The sequence below is a fragment of the Oncorhynchus clarkii genome, chromosome 3 (genome assembly GCF_045791955.1).
Source record: "Oncorhynchus clarkii lewisi isolate Uvic-CL-2024 chromosome 3, UVic_Ocla_1.0, whole genome shotgun sequence".
Lineage (NCBI taxonomy): Eukaryota > Metazoa > Chordata > Actinopteri > Salmoniformes > Salmonidae > Oncorhynchus > Oncorhynchus clarkii.
Genome location: NC_092149.1, coordinates 24,928,525 through 24,956,471, shown reverse-complemented (window position 1 = coordinate 24,956,471; position 27,947 = coordinate 24,928,525). Strand labels below are relative to the sequence as shown.

Here is a 27,947-nt window from a genome sequence, read left to right as displayed (position 1 = left end):
GTGTTTAGTCCCAGGGTCCTTAGTTTAGTGATGAGCTTTGACGGGCACTACGGTGTTGAACGCTGAGCTGGAGTCAATGAATAGCATTCTCACATAGGTGTTCCTTTTTTCCAGGTGTGAAAGGGCCGTGTGGAGTGCAATAGAGATTGCATCATCTGTGGATCTGTTGGTGCGGTACGCAAATTGGAGTGGGTCTAAGGTTTCTGGGATAATGGGCCTTGTGAATGTTGACCTGTTTAAAGGTCTTTCTCACATCGGCTGCGGAGAGCGTGATCACACAGTCGTCCAGAACAGCTGATGCTCTCATGCATGTTCATTGTTACTTGCCTCGAAGCGAGCGTAGAAGTTATTTAGCTTGTCTGGTAAGCTCGTGTCACTGGGCAGCTCTCGGCTGTGCTTCCCTTCGTAGTCTGTAATAGTTTGCAGGCCCTGCCACATCCGATCGGAGCCGGTGTAGTACGATTCGATCTTAGTTCTGTATTGAGGCTTTGCCTGTTTGATGGTTCGTCGGAAGGGCATAGCGGGATTTCTTATAAGCTTCCGGGCTAGAGTCCCGCTCCTTGAAAGTGGCAGCTCTACCCTTTAGCTCAGAGCGAATGTTGCCTGATAAAATGATACATCTCAAATCTCATATGCATAACCAGGATGTTGTTTTATCTACATCCTCTTATGGGGATGATTGCTCTATTCTTATGCTGCATTCATAACCAAGTGGCAAGGTGGTAATTACCAATTGTGAAGTTGTAAATATGAGTTAAATGCATTCAACCCCCTTGAATTTGAGAAACGTTGTTTGGCTAATGGCAAAAAAGCTGCATCAACCATAAACTACAAGTACAGATAGTGCTCACAAACAAATTATAGTGTTCACCAACCATATTAATAGATGTATTTTTATAAATAATATTTTGTTTAACTTTACTTCCAAAAATGCTGTTATAGAGGTAATTTCCTTAGTGGGTTACGTCAGAGTTCAACATGGGAGAAGTCGGAGCTCAGGGATAACAGAACAGTTTCCTAGTAATTACCAGTTGGAGGGACGGTCAAGTGGATTGTTCTTTACAGTTCTATGCTTGTATTTACGACTTTACAACATGCTATTAACGCAGCATTAGGTCTGTATCGAGTAAACTGTCCAAGTTTTGTGCCAACATCCGTGATGCTTTTGAATGAATCTTGATTGTTGGGACATGAACAATCCTTAAAAATGTGAAATGTGTTAGTTCAGGACGTTTGTCCCTTAAAGGGGCAATCCATTTTTGGACTTATAAATAAATGAATGATATGTAGTTTCCCACTGAGTCTTGAAGAATATAGCTTATAAATGCCTCATAAGCTTAGTTCAACTGCCATACCCCATCAGAACCCAAAATATAAGCTTGATTTACTCCAATGTTTGTTTACATTTTCTTTGTTCACAAACTACATGGCTTCAAAACATGATTAAAACTATCATTTTGATATCATGGATGCTCAGTCCTTGCATCCATATCTCTATGAATTTGAGAGTGGTTACTCCAGCCCAATCCCACAGCTTTTTACCAAAACATAATGTTGGGAATATGCTTTGCTATTGTTTCAACGGATGATTTCCCACTTAAGTAGAGTATTTGATTAGCTTTCGTAGTGGTTGTCTTTCAAGTGGGCAAACAGGGTGAAGTATAACCCCATGTACAGTTGAACTTTTCAAGCAGACATTTATGATAGCTAGATGAAAATATATAACTAAACTCATGGTAAGTTGCAGTGGAAATGTAATGCCATCTATAATAATTAGCATTTGTTTTCAAAAGAAACAGAATGACTTGCAAATAGAATACAGTGATTTAAATGCATTTGTAATTACCTGGATTAGGACTCAAGGTAATTGAGTAATGAGGAAAAAGGTAAAACTTCTCTACCAAGAAAATACCATCACTGCTTAAATTAATAACAATGTATTAATGTTTTATTCTAATTACAATAAACAGAACATATCAGTCCCTTATTTGTACAAAAATACCTGAAAAGGTTACAATTAAGAGATATAGGCCATTCAGCTATTTACAGATCGAAGCAAAGCACAGTATGAATACAGGATCTTTCTCTTAAAAAGAGATACAGGTTCTTGTTTTTTTGCATTCCCTGAAATACATAATGGTTTATATTTATATAGATCTATATATATTTGCTTTACTCCTTTGTACAGTCACTGTATCTTGCATTGTGACAATATATGCAAAGCACAAGAGTCATTATCGATCACTGGAAAAGGTTCCCATGAACGGTCCAAAGTCAGCTCTGGTTTAGTGCAGAGAAAAGGGTCATCAGAGGCACCTGCTGCATTTTAGGCTTCTTGGGACAAACAGACTTACACAAGAGAAAAGAGGACACCTGTGCTGTACTACTGTTTGGGAGAAACTACTGGTATTCTGAAAGAACATCATAAAGGCCAAACTACTTACTAAAGAAAAAATGATTTGGTGAAATACTATTAACCCCAAGTTGATCAACAGAACTACACAACATCGCACATACAAAATGTCACTGGTCTGACGATATGACCAGTTTTCAACAGCCTCCATGTCAACCCTGAGCAACCCAGTTACATTCATTTCTCTGAAATATAAAAAAGTACATTTACTTAATTCACTTTCATCAGTTCACTACTTTGCAGGTGATTTAATGTCACTAGTAACATTCTAGTTCATAGCAAGACACTATGTGAGAGAACTCGCCTCTGAATACAAAAAACACCTATCTGTATCTAACAGGCCTAAACAGTTAGTGTTGAGAAGTCAGTGATGTCTGAGTAGCTTAGGATGACTTGCAGGAACTATGAAAAGATGTATAACCGTCTGCCCAAGCCAACTCCAGTTCCATACCAGCAACATTTCAATATTACAGACATTTGTGAAGAGGTTTTTACATGACAAACATTTAAGAAATAAACTCGATATGCACATTAAACCAAATGATAAAAATAAATCAAGTTTCTTCATTTCATAAGTAGTTAAGAGTAAGCCAATGCGGTAATAATAGTGATCTGTAACCTAAATACAGTGTTGCATCTACATGGTTTCATATGCTAATATGGTACATTGATACAATACACAACTTTTACATGAGTTGCATATTACATTGTACAGCTAAGATTACCACCGGAGGAGGCAATTCTAACTGATTTCTACTGAAATCATTATGACCAATGGGAAGATATATTGTCTGACGTTTTGACCGAATTTAGCAAAGGAGAAGTAAGCAGCTTTGGCACCTAACCTGCTCATTGTATAGTCATAATGATTCCACACCCAGAGCCATACATTAACATATATTATATATTCATGGCTCTGGTCACACCCAATAAACAGTGAAGTGTAGCTCTGAAGTTACTCTCAAAATGCCATGGAAAAGGGTACTGCAGTGGGCATCTAGTGGTGCCATCACATCCAAGCCTTTCTAATTGAATAATACACACTACGCTGTGGAAAAGACTTGGCCATTTTTAACGTACTCTACACCAATTCGTTCTTTGCAATTGTGGCTCAAGTATTGTAAAGGTATAGCTTCACTTCTGACACAAGAAACAAAGTTCTGATTAACGCAAAGTTTAAAGAGTGAAAGTTCTGTAAAATGGAAGACAACTAACTGTAATGAAATGGGACAGAGCAACTGAACTGCGTATTTGAAAATCAACTCATGAATTAAATATCTAGATATGAAATGAATTTGATTGACATTATCAGTGGAAGTCACACTTAAGAAGATGTCAAATGTTTTAAATATGTTTAAAAAAAAATACATGTAATCTTCTTCAACCTGTGTGTTTGAAATATTCTTGAGGGGTTCATGTGAAAAGATTTCCTAAATGTAGAAGAATGTGTGAGAGAAAGGCATTAAACTGAATATCGATGTGAAACGCACTGTGACTGAAATATTAGTGACTTTTATTCCCCACACTTTTTCTACTGAATGAAAACCATTAGGGAACACCACTTGAATGTTACTTCATAGTAAGTGTTGGTGATAAAATAGTTTGAGTGTTCAAACATAAAAAGCAAGAAATTAATTATAGGCTTTGTAATAGATGCTATGTAATAATTACGCGGTTCAATCATTCTATGTTAATGATAAAACAGTAACGAACAGCACTGAGAAAAGAGCTACATTTCAAGTAATCACTCACATCCAGGTAAATAAATACATTTGCAAAACAATACTTGAAATGATTGAGTCATTACATCTTATTTTTTGAAATGTCATTGTGCAGAACTTGTAGATCGTGTGGCTAATATTCTGTATCTGAATCTATCCAGCTTAAGACACTATAAATAAAATAAAAAGATGGCTCTTTCTTAATGTTGCGTTACAGGTAAAAACATCTTTACAAATCTGTGTGTTCACTGCAACCTTGGACGAGGCTGGACAGTAAAAACCCTTCCACTTCAGGGTATCATCCATTACTAGGGTTTCACAGTGTCTGTTCTAAAAACAATCATTCAATCACATCATGGAAAAGAAAAGCAACAAGTCTAAAATGAATGGACTTGGGGTGAATCCCAAATGGCACTCTATTCCCGATATAGTGCACTACTTTTGACCAAAGCCTTACGGGCCCTAGTCAAAAGTAAGGTAATGCACTATGTAGGGAATACGGTGCCATTTGGGATGCACCCTTGGATTAAGAAGATGGGTCATTGTAGCAGATGAGTCGATTGATTCCAGTTGCATTCTACAGACAGCACAACAGACAGACCAGACCGACCTTGGACTGTACACGTCAACTCTGAGCTAGTCAGATCCCTCTAGTGGATCACAAGAGGTTGATGTAGTGGTTATATTTCCCTGTGTTCTGACGGAGGGAATGCAAACAGGTAGGTTTAAAAGAACTGTGGCACCCTCCCGCCCCAGTGGCCTGTTAGATTTTACTCATATAATCATAACCATGTCTTCAGAGTGCTTACAACATGGAATTACAGTCCACAAGATGGCCATATGCTTTCCAATGTTTTACATATAGCTTTATTATTGTGTTGACACCAAGAGAGACCCAAGAGCAGAGCTGTTATGTTGCTTGTTATCACCTGAAGAGCAGCATGGTAGCCTAGTGCCATTCTGAATACGTACTGTAGCCAACAATAGAAGGGTTGGTTATAGCACACGGTATAGGACTAGGCTAGCAGCGTGGACCTCAACAGCTATCTATGGACTTAAATGAGTGGATGAGACGGGGAGTGAATGAATACCTGTAGTAGTTTATATTTTGGGGGGAAGTTCATGTGGAACACCAGATGGTGGAGCTGATGATGGATTGATTTAACACTGAACTGGATGTAGTGATTGAGTTGTTGTTGTGTGACTGTTAGAAATCTATATGCTCCAGACTACTGATAAGAAACTAAAACGGACTAGGAACACATTTGATGCAGTACTAAAATGTAATGAATACAAACGCCTGTGAGGTCACCAAAGAAAGAAAGAAAGAAAGAAATGAACAAAAGTCCTATGAGAGTGGAATGAATGGATCCTGTGTAGTCCTTGAGTATCCTTCAGCTCCATCCTAAATTACCAGCTCCAGCCTTTCCTTTCCTACAGCTTGACAGAGACAGCTGGCCTCGTGATCTGTCTCGTGATGTTCTTTTTCCGAATATCAGATTGTCCATCCATCCCTCCAACACAGGAGGGATTTGCCATTGTTGGTAACGAGAAGAATGAGACAGTAGAGGAATTCTTCTTCAGTCAGTGTGGAAAGGTCTGTTCCCAGTTTCACAAGCGCCAAACTAGAAAACAATCAGTTTTTCAAAAAAAGGTTGTAGTATAGATGATTTGTAACAAAAAAAATACTTTCATTATGTAAAAAAGTGGCCCAGACTAAACAAAGTCCTGATGATTGGACAAGGAAAATAAAAACTACTTTGATCTCATAAACTGTCACTAAACCGTGTCAGTGGATCAGAGCTTATTGGTGACTATGAATACAAACTTGAAAATGTTTTTGTTTTTTACAAGAGTTAATAACAACGTGGTGCAGCTTTTTGCTTTTATTTTTGCTTCTTTATCTCCTCCTTCCTTCCGAAACACAGAGGTCACTGAAGTCCACTGGCGTCCGTCCTAACCCCCCAACCACTCCGTCCTGTTCCATCCGCAGTCTCTGGCAGCTCATGACACATCAAGAACAACATGAGTTCATCACTTTAGCTTCTCCTAAAGTAAAAGTCTTGAGTTTGTTTTTAGGCAGAGTCCGGTCAAGTCATAGGTCAGGGGTCATAAGGCTACGAGGGTGCAGGGGTGCTTGAGTTTACAAGGCAGGACTCCTCTGTTGAGCTGGTAGAACTCCACCAGCTGGATCAGGTCGGTGAATTTGGTGGACCCGTCGTCAAGGCTGAAGAAGATCTGGCCGTCCTCTTCACACTGCAGGACGAACCATAGAGACAACAGTCAGGTGAGAACAAGAGGAGGTAATGAACAACAAAAGTGACTTTACTCCATAAAATTGTTGACTGTTTTACTTGGTTTTCTAGTGTGCCTGTAGTCATAAGAGAGATGGGGAGGTCAAGGAGAGAAAAGCCCAGAGGCAAGATAAAGCTCACTTACCGGTAAGATCTGGAAATGCTTGATTTTCTGGTGATGGCACAGTGTGAGGACAAAGGCCTTTGGGTTGCTTTGACTGTCCCTCAACAGAAACAACCTGAGCACAAAAGGGGGAAAATCAGTCTTTGGTGAAAACGTCAATGTCGGTCAAATTTACAAATTTAAATCCAACATACATTGGCATGTGGGCTGGGCATTCTGAAGATGCAGCACTTTAATAACCAAATAAATCCCAATGAAATAACAGGTTGGCTGTGTGGTTGCAGAGACTGAGGAGTCTTACCCGTCCACCTGGCCTTGTTGGTGGATCATCCGATGGGACTCTTCTCGCGTTATCCGCCCCTGGAACCACAGCTGTGTTCTGTGAATAACTGGACGTGGAAGAGGAAAGGAGAGCTTTAGGACAGGAACAAGGCTTTTATCTACACAGAATGTAGCCAACTCAAATAACAGAGGGATTGTGAGAATTTATGTTGTTGAATTACCTGAGCTTAATAAACAGGGATGTAGTGGACTGGGACTACCTAGAATGTTCATCCGTTGACTTCTCTTCTGAGATACAGAACAAACAAACATGGATTAGTTTGTTACTCCATTGGTACAGCTGCGTGACAGAGAGCATGATAGCTTTGTGACAAGCATGACTCAAAGAAAAGTTGTTGCACTCTAGCTCAGATTATTTCTAAATCACCAGCAGCAGTACGTTTTCTTTCTGACCATAAGGTCATATTGTAATATCTTAATAACGTTGTAGTCGCATTGTGGACAGGTTGTAATAACATTGCTGTAACGTAGGTACGTTGTAGTAAGGTTGCATTATTGTTGTAGAACCATTGGAATAGTAACATTGTAGTAGCGTTGTAGAAAGAGACTCACCCTCCAGGCATAACCCTCCTCCATGGCAGCGCTCTGGGCCTCCAAGGGATTGTCGATCACCCTGCCTATCCTCCCTGAGAAATCCATGGCAACCAGAGAATTCTCAGACACACTCCGCTAGAGGGAGACAAACAGTGCTAATGTCAATACACTTCCAATGTAGAAAATGCCCTGTTACAGTACTAGGGCTCTTCCTCAATTGTCTGTCATTGAAGTCCTCCTCTCTCCTCACTTCCTTCTCAAAATGCACTGAACAGGTAACCTAGCGGTTAAGAGTGTTGGGGCAGTAACCGAAAGGTCGCTGGTTCGAATCACCGAATAGAGGACACAAAGAGTCAAGGAAAGACAACCGAGAAAGAGTCTGGATGTTAACAACAGTTTGAATGGCATGGTGGCAGTAAGGAGCTAAAAGGAGAGGCTTACCACTGGTGTTGAAAAGTGTGACAGAGTTTTTCTCTGCTGAGGAATCTTGTAGTTCTGATAGAGGACTATTCCATACTGTGAAGAATAATGAAAGTATCCACAAATTAAAAAGAAAAGCAAACCTTCCAAAATATTCATAAAATTCATAAAGATAGATAGTATTCAAATTAGCATGGTATAAGTGACTCTCACAACAACCCATGTGAAGTGAACTTGCATCTGATACAACCCTCTGGTATAACTGAGGCACTACTTTGCAGTGTATTGAGGGCTTGTTGCCATGGAATTGGTACCTTGAAGAGTCTGAAGGCTGTCATCCAGGACGTTCTGCTCTGTTCGTCTTCAGTACACAACATCCTCAACTCTTTCAGCTCAGTCCTCTTGTTTGGCTGTCAATTAACACACAACAACCAATTAGAGAGACCAAACAAACACCTCATCATTAGAAACAACCATTCAGACAGTATGGTTGTACTAAAACACTCCTCCCTCGTACACTGCCATATCCCATGAGATGATAGTTGATCTTGTTCAGGGTTGGTGAGAAAAACTGTAAACCATTACGTTACAAGCAAAAATGTTGTAATCAGATTACAGATACTTTTGAAAAACTAGATGATTACTTCTAGGATTACTTTGAAATTCAGAAATTCTTTGATACCTTTCTGTTGTCTCAATGACATTTAAATCAGCATTGAAAAGGGCGCACGTTAAAGTTTTTCTGCCTGCGCAAGTCTGAGACCACTATGATGACACACCAAATGTGTTAGATGGATTGCGGGAAAAGAGCAGGAATGGGCTTTTGTAGGCTACAGTCCAAAGATTATCCAACTTGAATAAATGCTTGGAGGTAAAGACGACAGCAGTGGTGTAGCCTATGGGCAATACGGATATCACATATTATTGATATCTACAGTGGCTTGCGAAAGTATTCACCCACCGTGGTATTTTTCTTATTTTGTTGTCTTACAACTTGGAATAAAAATAGATTTTTGGGGGGTTTGTGTCAATTGATTTACACAACATGCCTACCACTTTGAAGATGCAAAATATTTTTTATTGTGAAACAAACAAGAAATAAGACGACAAAACAGAAAACTTGAGCATGCATAACTATTCACCCCCCCCCCCCCCCCAAAGTCAATACTTTGAAGAGCCACCTTTTGCAGCAATTACAGCTGCAAGTCTCTTGGGGTATGTCTCTATAAGCTTGGCACATCTTGCCAATGGGATTTTTGCCATTCTTCAAGGCAAAACTGCTCCAGCTCCTTCAAGTTGGATGGGTTCTGCTGGTGTACAGCAATCTTTAAGTCATACCACAGATTCTCAATTGGATTGAGGTCTGGGCTTTGACTAGGCCATTCCAAGACATTTAAATGTTTCCCCTTAAACCACTAAAGTGTTGCTTTAGCAGTGTGCTTAGGGTCATTGTCCTGCTGGAAGTTGAATCTCTGTCCCAGTCTCAAATCTCTGGAAGACTGAAGCAGGTTTCCCTCAAGAATCTCCCTGTATTTAGCACCATCCATCATTCCTTCAATTCTGACCAGTTTCCCAGTCCCTGCCGATGATGCTGCCACCACCATGCTTCACTGTGGGGATGGAGTTCTCTGGGTGATGAGAGGTGTTGGGTTTGCACCAGACATAGCGTTTTCCTTGATGGCCAAAAAGCTACATTTTAGTCTCATCTGACCAGAGTACCTTCTTCCATATGTTTGGGGAGTCTCCCACATGCCTTTTGGCAAACATCAAATGTCTTTGTTTATTTTTTTTCTTTAAACAATGGCTTTTTTTCTGGCCACTCTTCTGTAAAGCCCAGCTCTGTGGAGTGTATGGCTGAAAGTGATCCTATGGACAGATACTCCAAACTCCACTGTGGAGCTTCGCAGCTCCTTCAGGGTTATCTTTGGTCTCTTTGTTGCCTCTCTGATTAATGCCCTCCTTGCCTGGTCCGTGAGTTTTGGTGGGCGGCCCTCTCTTGGCAGGTTTGCTGTGGTGCCATATTCTTTCCATTTTTTAATAATGGATTTTATGCTGCTCTGTGGGATGTTCAATGTTTCAGATATTTTTTTATAACCCAACCCTGATCTGTACTTCTCCACAACTTTGTCCCTGACCTGTTTGGAGAGCTCCTTGGTCTTCATGGTGTCGCTTGCTTAGTGGTGTTGCAGAATCTGGGGGCCTTTCGGAACAGGTGTATATCGACTCATGTGACACTTAGATTGCACGCACACAGGTGGAATTTATTTAACTTATTATGTGACTTCTGAAGGTAATTGGTTGCACCCAATCTTATTTAGGGGCTTCATATCAAAGGGGGTGAATACATATGTATGCACCACTTATCCGGGTTTTTTATTTTTTGAAACAAGTAATTTTTTTAAATTTCACTTCACCCATTTGGACTATTTTGTGTATGTCCATTACATGAAATCCAATAAAAATCTATTTACATTACAGGTTGTAATGCAAAAAAATAGGGAAAACACCAAGGGGGATGAATACTTTTGCAAGGCATTGTACATAGCACATTGATGTGAATCACACTGCTGCTCTCTCTTTTAGCTATTTGTTCATTACGGATTGTGGTTGTTGTGGATGGCTGTTCACAAATGTATATGTGTATTTTAACTCAATAATAGTTGAATTGAAGAAGTTTAAGCTGCCTATAAATCATTGTTTTTTCAACCAGTGGACAGTGAGTGAAAAATGCACTCCCTCAACAGCTGCATAGTGCGGATCCCAGCCTACGGAATAAAAGTTTGAGTTGCTCCCTTCTAAACTCCTCTGTGGTGTTGTGCTCCATACTGTCAAAAACAAGTTTAATTTAAGAAGACCACGAGTGGGGCTTTTATTGCTCAATCTAATCTGTGATGATTCAAAATGTCCATGGGCCTAATGGATACATGATCAAACTCACACAATTAGATCGACTTAAACAGCTGCATATTATCCAGATACCAAAGTGTCACCAACAAAAACGTAAATATGGCATACATTTTTTACACACAAATAGCACTTTTTGGGAGTGATCAAAGCATGCCATTCCATGAGAGCAGCATTTTTTTTTTTTTTTACTGATGAGCCCAATCATTTAGAAAGGAACCTTTCCAACCCTGATCATGTTGCTGAATAAAATAGGATTTTGTTGGATTTTAGTTTCATTCTCTATCCATTTATTATACAGCCAGAAAGTGGGTCAACACAGAGCACACAATGGCAGCGAAGCCTGCCTCTTGTCAGGCATGTCTCAGCAAGATACAGGATGCTTGCCAAATGGCAACCTATTCCCTATATAGTGCACCATTTGGGAAGCAGACACAGTCTAGACACGACACTGTTCAATAACTGTAATAGGAGACGGCTTGTCCTCCATAGAAGACAGCGGAATAATAGACAACATATGAGCATCTGAATGACTTGCAATGCCTCGAGTGCAGAGGCCTTTCTTTCTCTTGAACGTACCTTTATACAGAACTCGTAGTCTGTCGGCGCACTGTGTAGCTTCTTGCCTGTTGTTACTGTGAAGACATTGCTGTCCTCCAGGTCTGCTAGTAACTGTAAATGCCTGGGCTCCTGTGGAGGATAAATCAATAGCCGATGTCATTTCATCACAAAGAAACTTAAACCTGGAGGTAACAGAGAGCAGAGCTCCACTCAAATCAATAGCAGCTTGTGTGGTTGTATGGGACATAGAAAAGGCAGGCATCTCTGAGCAGCAAGTATGTACACTGATGATTGAGGCAAGCAGCCTCTTAACTAACAACTAAAGTATTAGACTTTGTAGGCTATTTACTAGTGCAGTTTAAATGTGGGATATTGGCTAAGGGATTCGGCAATACAAGCCTAATACTAACAGAGTTCATGTACTAAGCCTACCATAGAAGAGAAAAGGCCATGTACCTTTGACGTTCCTTTTGTAGAAAAGTAAAGTCCTGAGCGTCTAAGGAACACGTATAGCTTCTTCCAGGACTTCCTGCCCATCTCTTTCACATATAAAAAGCCCTGGATCTCAGGACAACTGCTGGAGTTCAAGAAATTCTGAGAGAAGGAGAGAGAGAAGAAGGCTTTAGCACACAGCTATCATCATCAAATATCATCATTTTCATGGGGCTCTGAGAAATAAACCTCCACCGCCTTCCTTCCTAGCCAGAAAACAAACATTTATATAACGAACAATCTTGGCATTCTTGTGATACCAATTTTTATGAGCCACTTTAAACATGGGAGAGAAATGTTCAGACAGATGTTCTGTCTTATGTAACAGTATTAACCAAGACACATACACACTGTAGAGACAGGACTTCTGATTCTGACAGCAAATTGTTCCAAGAACTGAGTGGAGCGATAAGATAAGCACCTACTGGTTTTAACATGCCCTGCAGAATACAGAACTCTCTCTGCCACATTCAGACACTGTCTCCTGACCTGACAAGATACTAATTAAAGGTGCAATATGCCACTTTTCGATGACCAAATTGACATAGAAATGCGAGTTAAGGATCTGACATTCTCATTGAAAGCAAGTCTAAGAAGCGGTAGATGTGTTTTATGTGTGCCATTTCTATGCTTCCCGTTCTTAAGTTCTGCTTTTGCGTCTTTTACTTCTGTCTTTGTACACCAGCTTCAAACAGCTGAAAATACTATATTTTTGGTTATGGAAAATATATTTCACGGCGGTTTAGACGGAACACTGATTCTCTACACAATGACTGAAAGTAGGCTAACTATTAGAATTTTTGAGCAGCGCACCTTTAAGTGATCCACTGTTTATGATCTGACTTGATTTGATTCCGACTGGATTCCTGGAACCGCCCCCAGCCTGCTCCTTAAAACTGACCATGTCAGGGATGGTATCATTTTAAAAGCTTTCTGCCATAGTGGATGGATTCCAGTCATGGCCCTTTTAATAACGCTTTGTCACACTACTACATTTGCAGGCTGAACATGTAAACTTCATTCCATTAGAGGCTCAGGTCTTTAAAGGCACCATGCATCTACGCTGTGCTGCCTGGTGCAGAATGGGAGGATGTTGGCCTGATGCGCTGTTCTGCCTGGTGCAGGATGGGAGGATGTTGGCCTGATGCGCTGTGCTGCCTGGTGCAGAATGGGAGGATGTTGGCCTGATGCGCTGTGCTGCCTGGTGCAGAATGGGAGGATGTTGGCCTGATGCGCTGTGCTGCCTGGTGCAGAATGGGAGGATGTTGGCCTGATGCGCTGTGCTGCCTGGTGCAGAATGGGAAGATGTTGGCCTGATGCGCTGTGCTGCCTGGTGCAGAATGGGAGGATGTTGGCCTGATGCGCTGTGCTGCCTGGTGCAGAATGGGAGGATGTTGGCCTGATGCGCTGTGCTGCCTGGTGCAGGATGGGAGGATGTTGGCCTGATGCGCTGTGCTGCCTGGTGCAGGATGGGAGGATGTTGGCCTGATGCGCTGTGCTGCCTGGTGCAGGATGGGAGGATGTTGGCCTGATGCGCTGTGCTGCCTGGTGCAGAATGGGAGGATGTTGGCCTGATGCGCTGTGCTGCCTGGTGCAGAATGGGAGGATGTTGGCCTGATGCGCTGTGCTGCCTGGTGCAGAATGGGAGGATGTTGGCCTGATGCGCTGTGCTGCCTGGTGCAGAATGGGAGGATGTTGGCCTGATGCGCTGTGCTGCCTGGTGCAGAATGGGAAGATGTTGGCCTGATGCGCTGTGCTGCCTGGTGCAGAATGGGAGGATGTTGGCCTGATGCGCTGTGCTGCCTGGTGCAGAATGGGAGGATGTTGGCCTGATGCGCTGTGCTGCCTGGTGCAGAATGGGAGGATGTTGGCCTGATGCGCTGTGCTGCCTGGTGCAGGATGGGAGGATGTTGGCCTGATGCGCTGTGCTGCCTGGTGCAGAATGGGAGGATGTTGGCCTGATGCGCTGTGCTGCCTGGTGCAGAATGGGAGGATGTTGGCCTGATGCGCTGTGCTATAACATTCAGTACGTTCCTTTACTCCCCTCTCACAGTTGCTTCCCTTCAGAAGCTGTAATATCTGTCTGTCTGTTTGTCTTTCTGTTAGGCACACCTGGCCTGCGTGTGCAGAGACACTCGTATGTCAACAGAACATCAAGTGTTACAGTCTGTTCTCTGACAAGACATGCACAAGGAGGTCAAAGGTGAGATCAGACATACAGTACACAACAAAGACTGAAGTACGCAGTATGCTGAGGCAGTGGAGTCTTTATGGTTCTATGGTACATACCTGTAAAAGTTGAGATGGTGGGATTGCACCATTTGTTTCCTGGCACCATGCAACCATATGCTCGGGAAAGAAATTCTGTTGGTAAGTGAGAAAGGGAAGGTTGTGGGTAAAAGGAAAATCAGAAGGATGGAGGTGGAACGCCAAGAGACATTAAATTAATCCCTTTTCCCAAATGAAAATGAAGAAAAACATTAAACAATAACATTTGTCTCATAACTTTTCAATCTAGTTTCAACCTGTTTCTTAAATAAGTACGTTTAGGGACAGTTTCCCAGACCCTGGTTTAGCCTTTCTGAGTCCAGGACAGTTATAGCCACCAGTCTAACAGTGTTATCACAATCTGTTTATTTTTTTGAGTGTGAGTGGGTACATTACTATAAAGTGAGGGAAGGATGATTTTTCTGGGTAATATGCAACATTTAACAAGCACAACCAAACATTCGCCACTCATTTAAGAAATGCATTGCTTGTAAACAAAAAATAACATCCAGGCTGTTTAGCTTGATGTAACCGTTTACACATGTAGAGAATATAAATAGGACAAGGAAAAACTCTGCATGCGAGCTCTGGGATTCTTTGGAAACAAATTAACAAAAAAAAAACCTACCAAGGGATTTCTGAAGAATTCATATTTGGCATAGTTCTTCCTGAACAGAAATCTGCCCTCGCTGGTCATGGATGCCTGCACTTGTACCACTAGCTCATGGTCCTCCAAGCACCTCTCTGTCGAGAGAGAGAATGAGCTAGTTACCAAATGGAAGCCTACAATAAGGACACATTTTCACATGTCTTTAACAAGGAAAAGTTTTAATTTTAATTTCCTGAACATTGCGTGTATAAGGTAAACAATGAAAGAACAAGCAGTTCAGCCTATGAACCCCACCCCCACACACACACACCCCTCCTCACCCATAACCCACTCCCCGCCTACTCTGCCCACCCCCTCTCCCTAACCCTCTAACCCACACCCCTTATCTTATCCAAAACTTGCAGACAAATCAGCATGTTCTTACTATATTCCAGGGTTGGGGTCAGTTCCATTTCAATTCCAGTCAATTCAGGAAGTACACTGAAATTCCAATTATTTTCACTGCTTTTCAAAGATGAACATTTGGAATTGGAATTTGGTTTACTTTCTGAAATGACTGGAATTGACCCCAACCCTGCTATATTCCTCTCCCCCCCATCCTGTCAATGTCTTGAGCATACATGCACTCCCCCCTCTCAAACAATTAGTGGGGCTATGCTGCTATGCTATACAGGCCCTGCTGTCTGCCTGGACCACTGGCCCTGCCTGGCCCCTGCTCTCTCTCAGGAACACATGTTTCACATCCAACTGTGGAAGCAGGATTCCTAAATAGATTTTGGCAGCAGGAAAGGAGACACTGGGGACTGGGGAGGAAGGGCCCAGGCTTTCTTGGACAAGCAGTAAGATTCTCTCACTCATTAAGAGAGAGAGAAAGAGGAAATAGACAATGTGGACGTTTTCAGAAACTATGTGTGTAGTTTCATACTGATGTTGCAACCTGGTTGGATTCCAGTCCACTTATATATCAAGAAATGGAGAGCCAATTCAGTACCTCCTCTACCTTGCCTTTACTGAGGCTCTTTGGTGAGTCACTTCCTCTCTGACCATGAGTCAGTCAAGCCCCTGACTCACTAGCTTAAAGCCTGTAGAGGTTGTAACCCTTTGTGGGGGAAGCTGAGGGAGGGTCATTGGCCATTATTCTTATCAGCTATTCTATTCACCCGATGACTGACAGTGGCCTTCTCTCGCTCTCTCTCTCGCTTTCTTTCTCTAAGGAAACACCCCCACTGATTGTGGGGTTGTCTTTCAACTATCTCCTGACCCATTCTGAAGAGATGACTCAGTAATGACAGACGCATTAGCCTTCTTCATACCAGGGAGTCAGGGACCCCGTCTCCATTTTGGATCTGTGTGTCTCCGTGTCTTTCCTAGTTTCCTCCTTAGTGAGGGGATTGGGAGCAAGGTTGGGAAAGCAACATATCTAATTGGCTGGATGTCATTCTTATACAACAAGGCCCATCTGGACAAGCCTGGTCAGATTAAGGAGCAATTAGGAAGAGTGACCTTGCCTTGCCTCTAGTGGACTGGACTCACCATAGAGAGCCTGCCCTAGCTCCATTCAGGCAGCTTCTAAAGGTCAGATCAGCCCTGGTTCCTTTTACAACGAATGGAGGTTGCGTACAAATGGCACCTTATAGTGCAATATAGTGCCTTGTAGTTCACTGTAAAAAAAAAAAAAAAAAAAAAGTGCCATTTGAGATGCACAAAAGTCTGTAGAATTTTGCCATTGTAGAGGGATGAAGTTATACTTCATGGGGCGGCAGGGTAGCCTAGTGGTTAGAGTGTTGGACTAGTAACCGAAAGGTTGCAAGTTCAAATCCCCGAGCTGACAAGGTACAAATCTGTCGTTCTGTAACCCACTGTTCCTAGGCTGTCGTTGAAAATAAGAATTTGTTCTTAACTGACTTGCCTAGTTAAATAAAGGTAAAATAAATACAAAAATACTGGTCATCCCTACTATACTTAGCACGGTTTTGGCAGCGCTGACACCAAACCAATCAGAACAAATCATGTGACGAAATGAAATACTTATGTCATGCAATAAAATGCAAATTGATTACTTAAAAATCATACAATGTGATTTTCTGGATTTTTGTTTTAGATTCCGTCTCTCACAGTTGAAGTGTACCTATGATAAAAATTACAGACCTCTACATGCTTTGTAAGTTGGAAAACCTGCAAAATCGTCAGTGTATCAAATACTTGTTCTTCCCACGGTATAAAACCTAAATAATTACTGAAAATAATACTGCATATAATTGTTACCCTTTATGTTGTGCGTACATATTGGGTAGCCTACATTTCAGTGTTTAGGCCTAAACGTTCCCAGAAATACAGTACTTTCATTTCACCCATCTGCTATAATGAAGATATAAGCCCAGACACAACTTGTGTTTTATAATTGCTCGTTCCTTAGGGGGTTGAAGTTTGGAGCATTCAGTTTCTCAGAACTCTTAACAAATCACTGCAATGCCGCCACATTAAGCATTCTACGTTTTGACTTACACAACCTAATTTCAATGAATCTAACATTCAGTGAGACGAGCGTTATCCTGTTCAGCTATGGTATAAGCCCAAAGTAAAGTCCCCGTACAAATGTTGACTAGCATGGGGGTGACTAGATATACAGTAACTAGACAGAGCAAGGTACCTGTATGATCCAGTGATCGCTACTCCTGGTCTAGAATTAGATAATAAAGAACATCTCTTACCATATTATTATCATATTACTACCATATTATTACACGTGACCATATTATGGTACATTCTTATCTCCAACTGTAAGTGACCGTATATCCGTTCTCAGGTACGGTAACAAACTACAGTTTGGGAGAGTGATGTCAGGGGGGTTCCCGTTGTCTCAGACTGCATCTCAAATGGCACCCTATTCCCTACATAGTGAACTTCCTCTAACAGGGCCCATAGCGCTCTGGTCAAAAGCAGTGCACTATATAAGGTGCCATATACACCAGACTCTGAAACCGTCTAAAAGACTAAGAGCAGGCGCGGACAGGCAGCTAACGTTTGTTAACCAAAATAATGATATACAAGAGAAAATATAGGCTATAGATATAGGCTATCTATTATTTATGATGACTCTTGGTTTCCATAGCGAGAACTCTGTTGACTTTAACATGAGCAGGAGAACATGTTCATTATCCAGTCGGCTTCTCACAGAGCGAGGGCAGAGGGGGGAGGGAGCGCTAGGCTATGTCCTGCCAGCCAGCCTGCCCACCAGCCCACCCATCCAGCACACCAGGTTGCCACTTACCTAGTCCGAGGAGAGGGTGATGCTCAACAAGTGCCCAACTGTTGTCGTCCACACAATGGCTTTTGTACACGAGGAGCTGGCAAAGATCTCTTGCAGTCATGTCGGCTGGTATTTCCACTACTTTCCCCATGCCGTCCTCGCTGAAAATGTTTATAATCTAAAAGAGGAATGAAAAGGCCCTTTCATGTTAGAACTATTCCCAGACACAACCTCGTAGGCAGACAGACATAATTCAGATAGATGAGGCGCAAAGTTCAGGCGTAGACAGGCATAGTTTTACATAGAAAGCATTTGTAATATAGTACCAAGAGCTAATTTACTTTGATTCATAACCATGCGTGTTTGATGAGCATACGAGACATATACAATCCATTCTCACTGGCAGCGGTTTGTGGGAAAATATAGGTCATAAAAACATAAATGTGACACTCATCAGAATCATACTTCAAGCTTAAATACTAAGGGGACTGTTTTAGTCCTTCAATCCACACCACCTGTTTCCATAGAGATTATCCACTGACAGAATTAGGCACAAAGATAATGCATAGAAAGACACTGTATAGAAAGACACTGTATAGAAAGATACTGTATAGAAAGATACTGTATAGAAAGATAATGTATAGAAAAATAGTGTATAGAACGATACAGTATAGAACAAGATACTGTATAGAAAGATACTGAAATATACTATATAGAAAGATACTGTATAGAGGAATATAGTGCATTAATAGAAACAATGGATAAAACTCTGATAAATCCCCGTCTGAGCACAGATCCTATTTCCTCTGGTTCTCCCAAGGAGATTTTAGTAGAAATTTAGCTTTCTTAGCTTTCCCACTTAGGCTACAGTACGCACACTTTGAACATGATGTCTTATAAAAATACATTCTCATTCCCTTCTCCAGCTATAGCTTCAACAAATTCAAAGCCTTACAACAGATCACATCTTCTTTCGACAGGAAAGGAAAAAACAATTTCTCCTTTCAAGGGGGCATTCTGAGCCTCTCCAATATTCCCTCCTTGCTCGTCATATCTTAAAAAAAATACAATTTTTTTTCGAACTTTATAGCGTATACTTTGACCTTCATCTCAGCTAACCTTTATCAGACTTCAGAGAAAAAGGGAAAAGCGGTTAAATAAGTCTCTTAGAGCTTACCTCTACGGCCTGTAATAGGCAGCAGTCCGGAGAGCACGATGGCATTTTTGGAGTGAGCCTGCCTCCGCACAGAACACACACAGATGAACAACCCTCTCCACAACTTGGTCGAAAAAAAGACTGTAGTACAGCACAGTTCCTTACTCTCTGTCAGCGACTGCCTGTTATGGGACCTGTCACATAATCTCCTCTCCTCTGCCTAGTGCAGGACAAAGCAAGCAGATGGCACTATTTCCAGTCCGGCTAGCTGACAACTTCCCTCTGCATCCCTCACAAAGGGTTACAGCCATGGGCTTTTAGGTAGTGAATCAAACCACACTTCCTTAACCAATCATAGGGCTCGCTCAGGCTGATGTAATCATTCCCACACAGACACACACTCACAGACTCACACAACCTCTCTCTCTCTCTCTCTCTCTCTCTCTTACACGCACACACAGACTCACATACACAGACGCACAGTCATGCACAGACACAGTCAACTTTATCAGGCTGCAGCTCTGAATAGCTTTCAGATTCTTTTTGAGTAAAAGTGAAAATGATCATTTAAGAGGGGTGTGGGGCAGAGCGAAAGAAGCCTTCGTTTTAACCTCCCAACATGTTCTGAAGTTTCAAGTGAGGGCTTGTTTCTTTTCTTTTTTCTCTCCGTGGTACAGCTTTGAACTTTGCAGTCAGAAATCTCTCTCACGACAGTGCAAGGCTCATTACGGGCTAAATTAAACAAACCTGAGTACTTGAACTTCTCGTTGGCCTCCGCTCGAGTCTAGCTTCATGCCAAAATTCTTTCTCTCAAAAGAACAAAAACCGGAAACTTAGTGTTTTCACTATTCCGTTCACCCACCAACCCCCTTTTGTTTTGTTTTACTTCAGATACTTAATACCCCACTGACTGGACTGACAAAGGCTCTGCCCCACCCTGTCTGGAGTAGACATTTAGCCAATGTCCTTTCAACATCCTCATTGGGTCAATATCTATATACAAACACTATGCTGAAGGGAGAAGGAGGATAATGGGAGGTCTTAAATAACAGTTCCCTTCCTTCCAGTGTAGGAAGCAGGAAGCAGCCATAGTGGCCAGGAAGGATGATTTAGGGTTTCACTACAATTGCCATGTTCAAAACAACTGGGAACTCGAAACTGGGAAATCTCTGACTTCCGACTTCAGTGCATTCAAGACAACTGGGAATTCCAAGTCGGGAACTCAGGCCTCTTCCTAGAGCTCCGACTTGCCGACCTGAAGATCACCGACGTTACGATTCAACCTCGATTTTTTTTCTGGGTTTCCAGTTGTCTTGAAAGCATCATAAAGCCTTAAAGAGAGTTGGGCTATGGCAGGGGAGGGGAGAGCTAGAGAAAGAGTCCCATGCCAATAAAGCCCCTTAAATTGAAATTGTATCGAGAGAGAGAGGGTGAGAAAGAAGAAAGAGACGGACAAGTAGAGAGGGGAAAAGACAGTGAAATATGAGAGATAGATGGAGGAAAAGAAAGAGACAGTTAATTAGAGGAAGAGATAGTGAAAGAGCGAGGGAGAGGGGAGGGAGAGAAATAGTGAAGGAGAAAGAGAGCAGATACACAGAGACAGACAATAGTGAGAGAGGTGGGAGAGAGAACAAGAAAGAGAGAAAGAGAATGTTATGTGATAGTAGTAGTAGGGCTATGTGCAGTGTACATGCCACTATACTAGGCTTCCAGTTGTCACTGTAGCCACACCCCTCTCCTCATTGACTTATCACTACCTCACTACTGGCCTGCCTGGTGAATCAGTGGGGAAAACCCCATGTCACATACCTACCATGCTGTACCACAACAGGACACACTACCACTGCCAGCAGCTAACATGTGTGGAATGAGATAGCACAACCAGTACTACACCACTACGCCTATTACATCACTGTTACATCGTATTATTATTCTAGAATACATACTGTACTGGATATTATGAGGAGAGGAGTCACGTGCTTTGACATGTGTGTAGAGGAGTTAACAAGTACACACTTCAGGGGGTAGAGAATTGGAGCACATGGTCCTAACTTAACCGAACAAGAGCAGGGACATTACCTCTCAACCTCTAAGTGGAAAATGTTTCAATCCAACATTGCATCCCAATGTGATGAAAGGAACAGAAAGACATTCAAGTGACTGATGAGGACTGAGGAGACACGGCACGCTTCCTTGACCTACTCCACTTCTTTTTTCTAAAAGAGAAAATAATTCCTTGTGTGTGAGGTGATAAAGAGAGAGGGGGGAAGAAAGAGTGAGAGGGAAAATGAAAGCGAGGAAGGGGAAGAGAGGGAAGGGAGAAAGAGAGAGGCAGAGAAGGAAAGAGAAAGACAGGGAGAGAGAGAGAGGGAGGGGGAGGGAGAGAGAGCGAGCTGGGTTGTCTTCCGGTTCTTTCTGAACACTATTCTCATTCAGTGGTGGGCCTCCAGGATGACTCAGGACTTGTGATGTAATTACCCAGGGACAAGCTGCTGAGAGCCCCAAGCTACACACACAGGCAATGTCCCTCTTCAGCCACTCTCATTCTCTCATAAACACACACACACACATGCAATGTCACGCTTCAGCCACTCTCAGACACACATTACAAGTGCATTAAAAGCACAACATTTACATCAGGGATTGTGTTAAAAACTAGATTACTGGTCAATACTGGTTACTAGCCTCTTAGGGTCGGTATAATATGGACTGCAGTATAAATCTATAAGGTTGTGGTGACATCAGGTCCTCTCTACTCTACCTCTCTACCCACACCGGAAAGGAATGGTGAAGTAATATAGAGGGTCACCAGTGAATAGGTTTTACCATGCTAAGTACTGTAAATGGTGCCATTTGGGACACAGGCAATTGGGGTCTTCAGTAAGCAGGCTACAGTGGGGTAGTAGTGGTCATTCCATATAATTAGAATACGTAGAACATAGTGCACCCATGAGTTTACCAGTGAAATTGCCAAAGTTAGAGGATCCAATACTATTCTGTTCATTCTATTTCTATGAGTAATTCTTCTGATGGAAACATCTGACCTGATCTCTTTGAGAGGCATTTTATATTTAATATAGCCTACTGTACCAGGCTATATAACAACATTTTATTGGCTATGACATAAGAGGCAAAGAATAAGTGGTGGAACCAATTGAATAGGGCTGTGACGATACCAGTATCTCAATATTTCCATGGCAAAAATGAAAACACGAACCAGACCAAACTATTTGGATCTTTAAAATCCTGCTGTATATAATACACTGTGTGCTATAGCTTTGTTTCCAACATTAGGGCTGTTTTTCTAAGGAAGTTTGTATTTTGTTTCCTTGCCACGACACTGACGAGTATCGTGATACTGGTATCTTCCCGGACTTACAATTGAATACCTTAAATCTTATACATAAGAAAAACCTGAGTTCAATGAAATCTCTAAGGAGGCGATTCTAAATCTAGTGCTTCTCTGTAGGATAACTCCATTATCTCCGTAAGTTATTAAAACCAAAGAAGTGGCTCGACTCTCTGATCCCCCAAAAGAACAGCCATTGATTAAACCGTGTTGGCTAGCGGTCGACTGAGTGGTGGTCTCTGCAACCCACCAACAAACCAGTCCCGTTTACAAGTACCTCTTTAATGAAGCCAAATGTACTGTGTGGTCTCTGAACTTCAGTGGCCATTGACATCCACTAATGAGAATGTGAGACAAAACCTTGTGGAATAAAGACAATAGACTTTCAGAGGAGCTTGCCATGTCCTGAGATGCACTCGCTGCCTGCAGTCTGCTCGCCCGGGGGGAAGTGCTGGGCTGAGTCGGCCTGTAAAGGGAAGGCTACGTAAATACTGCTGACTCATGAGGTGGACATGAACCAATCCTTGTTGTCAAATTAAGCCCCCCAAAGAGGGGATTTATCCAGGCTCACTATAGAAGAAAAATGACCAGAACTTTGGCCAAGGACTAAAATGGGGGCTTTCAGATGCACAATACCAAGTCATGTACAATGCACTCTCCATCCCACGCAGTTAGTGAGCTGGGTACAGAACAATAAAACGACAGAATATATAATACGGATGATTTGGAAGGTTTTGAAGTACTATCCTTGTCTCAGGATGGTAAGTTGGTGGTTGAAGATATCCCTCTAGTGGTGTGAAGGCTGTGCTTTGGCAAAGTGGGTGGGGTTATATCCTTCCTGTTTGGCCCTGTACGGGGGTATCATCGGATGGTGCCACAGTGTCTCCTGACCCCTCCTGTCTCAGCCTCCAGTATTTATGCTGCAGTAGTTTATGTGTCGGGGTCTAGGGTCAGTTTGTTATATCTGGAGTACTTCTCCTGTCCTATTCGGTGTCCTGTGTGAATTTAAGTATGCTCTATCTAATTCTCTCTTTCTCTCTTTCTTTCTCTCTCTCGGAGGACCTGAGCCCTAGGACCATGCCTCAGGACTACCTGGCATGATGACTCCTTGCTGTCCCCAGTCCACCTGGCCGTGCTGCTGCTCCAGTTTCAACTGTTCTGCCTGCGGCTATGGAATCCAAACCTGTTCACTGGACGTGCTACCTGTCCCGGACCTGCTGTTTTCAACTCTCTAGAGACAGCAGGAGTGGTAGAGATACTCTTAATGACTGGCTATGAAAAGCCAACTGACATTTACTCCTGAGGTGATGACTTGCTGCACCCTCGACAACTACTGTGATTATTATTATTTGACCATGCTGGTCATTTATGAACATTTGAACATCTTGGCCATGTTCTGTTATAATCTCCATCCGGCACAGCCAGAAGAGGACTGTCCACCCCTCATAGCCAGGGCGGCAAGGTAGCCTAGTGGTTAGAGTGTTGGACTAGTAGCCAGAAGGTTGCAAGTTCAAACCCCCGAGCTGACAGGGTACAAATCTGTCGTTCTGCAGTTAACCCACTGTTCCTAGGCCGTCATTGAAAATAAGAATTTGTTCTTAATAACTGACTTGCCTAGTTAAATAAAGATAAAATTGCCTGGTTTCTTCCTAGGTTTTGGCCTTTCTAGGGAGTTTTTCCTAGCTACCGTGCTTCTTCACCTGCATTGCATGCTGTTTGGGTTTTTAGGCTGGGTTTCTGTACAGCACTTTGAGATATCAGTACAAAGGGCTATATAAATCCATTTGATTTGATCATGCACGTTTAGCAGTGTATTTAGCAGATGCTGGGGCCAGTTAAAACAGTACTTTTATACTTTCAGAAGTGGAGAGATGTGGATGAACTAACAGTGACTACTCATCCCCATCGAACTCCCACATGCAAACCACCCAGCTCATGGCTGAAACTCAACCATATCCCATCGATATAACAAAAGTTAGCCATGGGAGTACAGAGTACAGTACAGGGCAGCCCAGTCAAAGACAGTCAGTCTATTGGCTCAAAGGGCATGATGAAAAAACGACTCTCTTTGGAAAGTTTAGGTTATAATAAGTTATAATATATGACTAACTGTATACATTTCATTTTTTTCTGGTGGTTCCAGATATCAGCATATGTTCAAAAAATGCAGAACAACTTGACTCATTAACTAAAACTCAACAAGCTACCATTATGGAACCCACCCCCAAAACCAAACAATCCTTCAGTTCCTTAGCCACCAGAACAAACCACAAGCAAAAGACCCACGGTTGGTGTCTATATATAGATCAAATAGAGGCTGATCCATCAGCTCTGTGCATTCCTCTGGGAAGAATCCCCCCTGAGCAGAGCCTGGAGCTCCCATACCTCCTCCCTGCCACACACATCTCATCGGCCCCTGCCTCCAACCCCAACAATTCCTTTTGAATGGCCGAGATCTTTCCCTGCGGCTCCCTACTGAGATCAATCCAGAGAGGAGCCAAATATTTCTCCAATAGGAGCAGACTGGTTAATTGCACAGCAGGGGCCTGGGTAGCACCCTTTCAGGCCACCGCACCGCAGATCATTGTCCCCTTACGGGACTCAGGGACTGCCATTGGGCACTCACAAAAGGATGACATCATTCAATTTTGACTACACAATAAAACCAGCCGCCCGCAAGTTGCACTCACTGTACTTCTACTTGCACTTCTACGTTCACCCAAGCTGTAAGGCCAGGCAAAGGCCAGCTAGCTGCTGGTGGTGGCACACAGACACACACACAGACACACACACACACACACACACACACACACACACACACACACACACACACACACACACACACACACACACACACACACACACACACACACACACACGGAACCAGCCCACTCAGACTCAATAATGCTCTGGTATAGGCCTACTACAATACAAGAAGTCAGCAGCAGAATCAGTTTATTAAAGGTGAGTGCTGAGAAACGGTGAGAGAGATTTGATTTCAGAGATTTAACATAGCTGTACATTGTATTCCAGTATAATTAGGTGTTTCTGGAGAGAAGGCGAGATCAGGCCCCATTCCAATGGCGCTGCTCTGCTCTCTAATATGGACGTACAGTCATTACTGCTATTTGAATTAAGCCAGTTGTCCTTCTGCATTTCCTCCAATGGTTGCCTTTTCAAAATTGAACAAGTTAGAGATTAATTGAATGTATATGCTGAGAGTGTGGGAGTATTGTTGCATCTCTTTTTTCCTGTTTACAGAAAGCACTTTCCTTGTGTCTCCATCTCTCACTCTCTCCCCCTTTCTTTCCCCCTCTCTTTTCCCTCCTCTCTCTGTGAACACAAGTTCCACTTGAGAGAAATCTGAGCTGTCCTACTTTCCTGTATGAGAGAGAGTTGAGGCAGAGAGAGATAGAGTTGAGAGAGAGGGAGGAAGAGAGGGAGAGACGGCAGGGCAGAGAGAAAAGCAGAAAGTTGAGAGTTAGAGTTGAGAGTGAGAGAAGCTGTCCTCTTCTCAGTTTAGAGAGCAAGAGAGTTGTGAGGGAGAGAGGCCTGCTCTGCCCTGCAGTGGAGGATTCCATGCAGTCTCCATGACCTACATGAGTCCAGCTGAAGCTTTGCGGGCCCGCTGAGACACTCTACTCGGGCCAGATGAACTAACAGCTTGCAGCAACACATTCCACCCTGTCAAGCCTCCATCCTGGACACAGAGCAGGGCAGTTCACATTCCCTCCAGTAAAGTCATGCAATGATGAATCAACTGCTCTTTTCTCACACGTTCAATATAGGCTAAACACACACTTCTATATATAGATGGCTCTGGTATAATTTTATCAGACTAAAACTGTGGCCCATGCAGATAGTAAACAGTAGCAGCAGTATATGTGAATCAAAACATTTAGTGCAAAAAAGGTCAATGTAGATAGTTAAATTGTTAACCAAATGATACCCGGACTAACTATTTAGCAGTCTGATGGCTTGGGGTGGCTGGAGTCTGACAATTTTTAGGGCCTTCCTCTGATACTGCCTGGTATAGAGGTCCTGGATGGCAGGGAGCTCGGCACCAGTGATGTACTGGGCAGTATGCACTACCCTCTGTAGCGCCTTCCGGTCGGATGCCAAGCAGTTGCCATACCAAGCGGTGATGCAGCCAGTCAAGATGCTCTCAATGGTGCAGTTGCAGAACTTTTTGAGGATCTGAGAGCCCATGCCAAATCTTTTCATCCTCCTGAGGGGAAGAGGCGTTGTCGTGCCCTCTTCACAACTGTGTTGGTGTGTTTGGTTCATGATAGATCCTTAGTGATGTGGACACCGAGGAACTTGAAGCTCTCGACCCGCTCTACTCCCCCCGGGGCGAACGGGGGGCGTGCTCGGCTCTCCATGGTCAGCTCTTTTGTCTTCCTGATGTTGAGGGAGAGGTTGTTGCATTCCTATAGGCTGTCTCATCATTGTCGGTGATCAAGCCTACCACCGTCGTGTCGGCAAACTTAGTGATAATGTTGCAAGTCATGCGTGGACACACAATCATAGGTGAACAGGGAGTCCAGGAGGGGACTAAGCACACACCCCTGAGGGGCCACGTGTTGAGGGTTAGTGTGGCGGATGTGTTGTCTCCCCTCACCCCCTCGGGCGACCCGTCAGGAAGTCTAGGATCCTGTTGCAGAGGGAGGTGTTCAGTCCCAGGGTCCTTAGCTTAGTGATGAGAAAAAAATCGACCCACGGTTGAATCTAGTTGATGATCCCTGTGCTATAGTAATGAACAGGCCTGTACTAAGTGAGGGAATGGTTATGGCTTGTAAAGCTAACATGACACGGCTTACCAGGGTATCGTCTAGCAGTCTCAAAATAAGAGACATAGAACACAAAGGAACATGAAGGTGTCGACCTATAACCTTCCGTTCTTATTTACGTAATAAAGAAAAGAACAGCACAAATCAACCAAGGCATTTAGCAGCATGAAAAAAATCCACTTTTATGTCAACTTCCCTCATAGAAGTTGAGTTAGCGCTTGCCTGTGACCCAACATCACCTGTACATACATGTTGACCATTTGACCTCATCAGCACATAGAAAATAGGTTTGTTACTTAGTTTCATCTGTGACCTGGCAGGCTCAGTGTACAGAGTGAGGGACCTTAATGTCCTTCTCCCAATGTGGGACCACAGCCAGAGAGTTTGTCCAGGTAAGCTTACATCACAGCAGTTAGCATAGCCTATACTAGCATGGTCTAGCATAGCCTAAAATTCATATCTGGGACTGATTTAAACCTGGGACACCATGTTGGTGCAATTAATTATCAGGTACATAGAACAGAAAACCAGCAGTGGTCTAGCTTGACAACTCACACTAAATTATTCCGCTGCTCTGTCGTTTGCTACATACTTTAGTCTGAGACTGTCATCATTTAAATAGTTTGTGGTGACGAGGAGCGTTGTAAAAAAACAATGTCATCATCGATTGGATCATCTCTAACCAATCAGAGTGTCAAAGCCAATTACGAATTTACAAA

The 27,947-nt window shown here is 42.8% G+C and overlaps 1 protein-coding gene across 7 annotated transcripts in view; it reads right to left on the bottom strand.

Annotated features, from left to right (window-relative positions):
- The window catches only part of LOC139391657 (growth factor receptor-bound protein 10-like), an 89,666-nt gene that overhangs the window by 2,817 nt on the left and 58,902 nt on the right, over positions 1 to 27,947 (bottom strand). For 5 of the 7 annotated variants that reach the window (XM_071139078.1, XM_071139084.1, XM_071139113.1 and 2 more), the window contains 12 exons: positions 17,955 to 18,111; positions 14,702 to 14,817; positions 14,095 to 14,169; positions 11,770 to 11,907; positions 11,332 to 11,442; positions 8,163 to 8,258; positions 7,870 to 7,944; positions 7,447 to 7,563; positions 7,056 to 7,122; positions 6,854 to 6,941; positions 6,574 to 6,667; positions 1,927 to 6,390 (listed from right to left, as the gene is read on the bottom strand). In XM_071139078.1, coding sequence (XP_070995179.1) covers positions 6,244 to 6,390; positions 6,574 to 6,667; positions 6,854 to 6,941; positions 7,056 to 7,122; positions 7,447 to 7,563; positions 7,870 to 7,944; positions 8,163 to 8,258; positions 11,332 to 11,442; positions 11,770 to 11,907; positions 14,095 to 14,169; positions 14,702 to 14,817; positions 17,955 to 18,111 — 1,281 coding nt within the window. In that variant the 3' untranslated portion in view covers positions 1,927 to 6,243. Of the gene's footprint in view, positions 1 to 1,926; positions 6,391 to 6,573; positions 6,668 to 6,853; positions 6,942 to 7,055; positions 7,123 to 7,446; positions 7,564 to 7,869; positions 7,945 to 8,162; positions 8,259 to 11,331; positions 11,443 to 11,769; positions 11,908 to 14,094; positions 14,170 to 14,701; positions 14,818 to 17,954; positions 18,112 to 27,947 lie in introns of those variants that run through there. The other 2 variants (XR_011629588.1, XR_011629596.1) reach the window with 1 other exon arrangement.